Genomic DNA, 3762 nt, shown 5'->3' on the forward strand with positions numbered 1-3762 from the left:
TATGCACTTGAGACAGAGTTTCACTATGCTGGTCAAGCTGGCCTTGAGCTCACTTGGTAGCGCACGCTGGTCTTGAACCTGTGATGCCCCTCCTCTGAGGGCATATTTCTGACTAATGGTATAGGTTTTAAAAGTTCCACAGAGCCAGGCAATGATCTGAGAGGCTGAGGCAAGGGGGTTTGCAAATTCGAGCCAAGCCTGGGCATTCTGAAACATCCTGAGACTGCTACCCTCCCATTTTATAGAAAGGGCAATTGAGGCACGGGGTGGCAAATGGCGTGGCTCAGAGACAGTGAAGAACACACAGAATCTGTATCCAATGCAGATATTGTGGTTTTCAGAGTCTTATTAGCGCACGTGCAGCATGTGCCGAGCCGTCCTTTGGGAGCTGTGCCACCTCGTGATTCTTGTTCATTTTCTTCTGTCCCGCCCCTCATTCTCTCCATCTCTCCCTCTTAGGAAAATGATGTTTCCTAGTTCCTGCTATCTATCTTTTATTTTGCTATTCACGTCGGAGATTTCTCATATAAAAGAAACCATGTGGCATGTGTCGCGTTTATTTCACTCAACACTATGGTCTCGGCACCTAACACCAGACAGTGTTTTGTAACCCAGAGCACAAGCGTTTTCTTTTCCTCCTCTCTGTAAGGAGCTGAAGTGCAACAAGGAGACCTGTACAGAACAACATCCTTTCCATGAACGCAAACCTTCTTAGGGAGCCTGTAAATAACAAGCAACTCTGTGCACAGCTGACCCACCCATTGCTCGGGCACGTCCTGCAGTAGCTCCGTGAGCGAAGGTGCTTCATAGCGACGTCAAGGACGTGGAAGGTGACAATCCGGGGTGAGCGCTGGTGCCCGTGTCTGGCCCCTCGGAGCCGGGACTCCTGCGGGAGCAGGTGCCTTCTGCTTGCCCAGGCCGGCTGCCAGGCCGTGGGGTGGACAGCCAGCCCTCCTCACCCAGCCCCCGTTTCTGCCTTTCCAGGTCTTCGGAGCGCAGCCCTCGTCCCTGCCGGCCACGGCCCGGCCACCGACAGGCCAAGATCATGCGGGAAGCCGCCGCAGCGGCTCTGGCCTCGGGCGGCCCGCGCTGACGCTCTCTCCTCTCTTGCAGAGCTCCAGGAGGGCACGCTCCAAGGAGGACCGCGACGGCCTCTGGGACGCGTGGGGCCCGTGGAGCGAGTGCTCGCGCACCTGCGGGGGCGGCGCCTCCTACTCGCTGCGGCGCTGCCTGGGCAGCAGGTAAGGCCTGGCCTGGGCCTCGAGCCCCTCGGCGGCTGCGCCTCGGCCGCGGCTCGGACGGCAGGGCAGAGGTGGGAGGAGGAGGGTGCGCGCTCGGTGGCGCGTCGCGCTGCAGCCACCGCGGCCGCGGGTCTGCACGCTCTTCCCATGCGACCATCAGTTTAGAATTCGTCTTAGTTTCCAAATGTTATTGTCCTTGTGCCAACCTGGAAAATGTATTATTTGAAATCGTTCTGGGACCGTGGGCCTTTTGTAGGCCCCTAACAATCATGGTGGTGTTGGCAGCTTAACGTCAGCGCTGACAGCCCGCCGAACCAATGTTTATCTCCGGTGTTGTCAAGCACTCTGGAGGTGAGGGATGTGTTGGCCTAAGTTTACAGATGTTCTGAGCGCTAGAAGGTTCCTAAGGTTCTCCGGTGCACTGAGCTCGGAAGAGCAGAAGCGTCACGGGGTGGGGCTGGGGGGACGGACTCGTGGCCGAAGCAAAAGAGCCTAGCGTCTTAGAATGGAAAGTTTTTGCTCAAAGTAATAATAATTCAAAACTGCTTTCTGAGCTGTGTGGTCTGTGACTAGATTTGTCTCCAAACTATAAAATATACAGCACCGTGGAAATAGTTTTTAATGAAAAATTTTATTTGACAGTGAAAAGTGTTAAAGGCAGCAAAAAGGAGTTTGATTGAAATCGCTGTGTAGTATGAAGCATGACGCAGAAGAAGAAACATTTGCATCTGCTGTTTCTCCTCGACTTCTTTATAAACAAACAGCAGAAAGGCTGAGACACAGGTTTAGGAAGGTGTCAGCTTACTTTAATAACAGTGAGAATTTATTGAAATCAGGTCCAAGTCTTATTCTTTTATGTTTCTCTGTACATGGTCTACAAAGAGTCTAACAGATGTAAGGGTTTAATAAACGGTTCTTCATTGAATCTGCTGAGGACTAGGGATTATTTTGGTTCCAAACAGGTCTCGTTGAAGGGCCAGCCAGATAGCTCAGCAGACTAAAATGCCTGCTTAGGCAGAGCGCAGTGGCCGGGGTGCAATCACCGGCATGTAGTGCCACCCGCCCCTGGGGCGCACTGAGACGGCGACTGAGCCTGGGCATGGCGACCCAGGCCTGTAATCCCAGCATTTAGGATGATGCTGAAAATAGGAGGATCCCTACAAGTCTAATCCATGTAGTGAGACCCTGTAGACCCTGTACCAAATACAAATATGTACCAAGTATATATAAAACAGGCCTCATTGGAAATGTTCTACCCTAAGAAACAGCCAACAGGCATATCTCACATGCTACAGGCCAGATCCAGTACTTGAACATTGTAGTTTTGGGTCTGCATTGAATTGCATACCATCAAGTAAGTTTGTTCTTCTTTGACACCAGACTCTTGAAATGATAGGGAGAAAACAGAAACTTTCTCCTTATGATTCACCTGTTTCATTACTCTCAAACACAGAAAAAAAAAAAAAAAAAAAAAAAACTTGAACCTACAGTATATGATATTACATGATGATAGCATAAATGACAATAAGCATGCACCGGCAAAGCCAGAATGTACAATTTTAGAATGTTCCTGCTATCTAGTTTCCTAAATTAGCAACTTTGATTGCTACTTCTATGGAATGAGCCAAAACTTGTCACACAAAACTATTAAGAAATGTGTGGGGATTTTCATGTCATCTCCTTGAAGTGACTATGTGAATGCTACATTGTATTAGAATGTTTTCTGAAGTGAGAGAGAAAAGCAACTTAAAAATAAATTTAAATCACAAATAAAATTCTGTCATTCCACAAACAACCAAACACTGATGTTATGTAAAATTTAATAATACCAGTTTGCCCTTCAGTAAACTGCACTTTAGTTGTTAGAATTTGATGAAAATACCACTTGGCAAAACTAAGCCCTCTTGTTAGAATTTGATGAAAATACCACAGAAGTCAGTTGTCCTCTACTTAGAATGCATTTCCAGTACTTTGTAATGTATCAGAAAAGTGGAATGCAAATTCTTAAATTGTGGACATGTAGAAGATGTGTCCCTATTTTTTTTATAGGTAAGCAATGGAAAAGCGTACTCAGGAAACACCTACCACCTTCCTTCTTTAGGAATGTGAAGAGAAAAGACACCACCAAGTAGATGTTTCTCAAGTTTAGCAAGAATATAAAATATAAAAATATGTGTCTTGATTTCTAGAAAGCTAGTGATTCATGCAGACCAAGCCCCATCTGGATACAGAGGGCCAGCTGGGGGGTCAGGGGCAGAGCGCCTGCCTTGCGCTGGGAGTCCCTGGCTCTGACTCCCTGCACCACAAAAAAAATGAGGAAATTTTTAAAAACACATGCACACATATTTCATACTCTAAAACAATTCTAGTTGTTCTTTAGCAAGTCACAACTCGTCACTGCTAGGAAGCCATGGAGCAACCTGAGTGGGAATGAAGTGTCCATTTTTTTCATCACCAAATCACGGTTTATATACATCTTACGTACTGTGACACTGGCCTTGAATAGTGTCATCATTGTCAG

The 3762-nt window shown here is 47.4% G+C and overlaps 1 protein-coding gene across 1 annotated transcript in view; it reads left to right on the forward strand.

Moving 5' to 3' along the window:
* The window catches only part of Adamtsl1 (ADAMTS like 1), a 996797-nt gene that overhangs the window by 626012 nt on the left and 367023 nt on the right, over window positions 1–3762 (forward strand). The window contains exon 3 of the mRNA XM_023715857.1: window positions 1114–1241. Coding sequence (XP_023571625.1) covers window positions 1114–1241 — 128 coding nt within the window. The remainder of the gene's footprint in view (window positions 1–1113; window positions 1242–3762) is intronic.

This window comes from Octodon degus, unplaced genomic scaffold, assembly GCF_000260255.1.
Source record: "Octodon degus isolate 3935 unplaced genomic scaffold, OctDeg1.0 scaffold00044, whole genome shotgun sequence".
Classification (NCBI taxonomy): Eukaryota; Metazoa; Chordata; class Mammalia; order Rodentia; family Octodontidae; genus Octodon; species Octodon degus.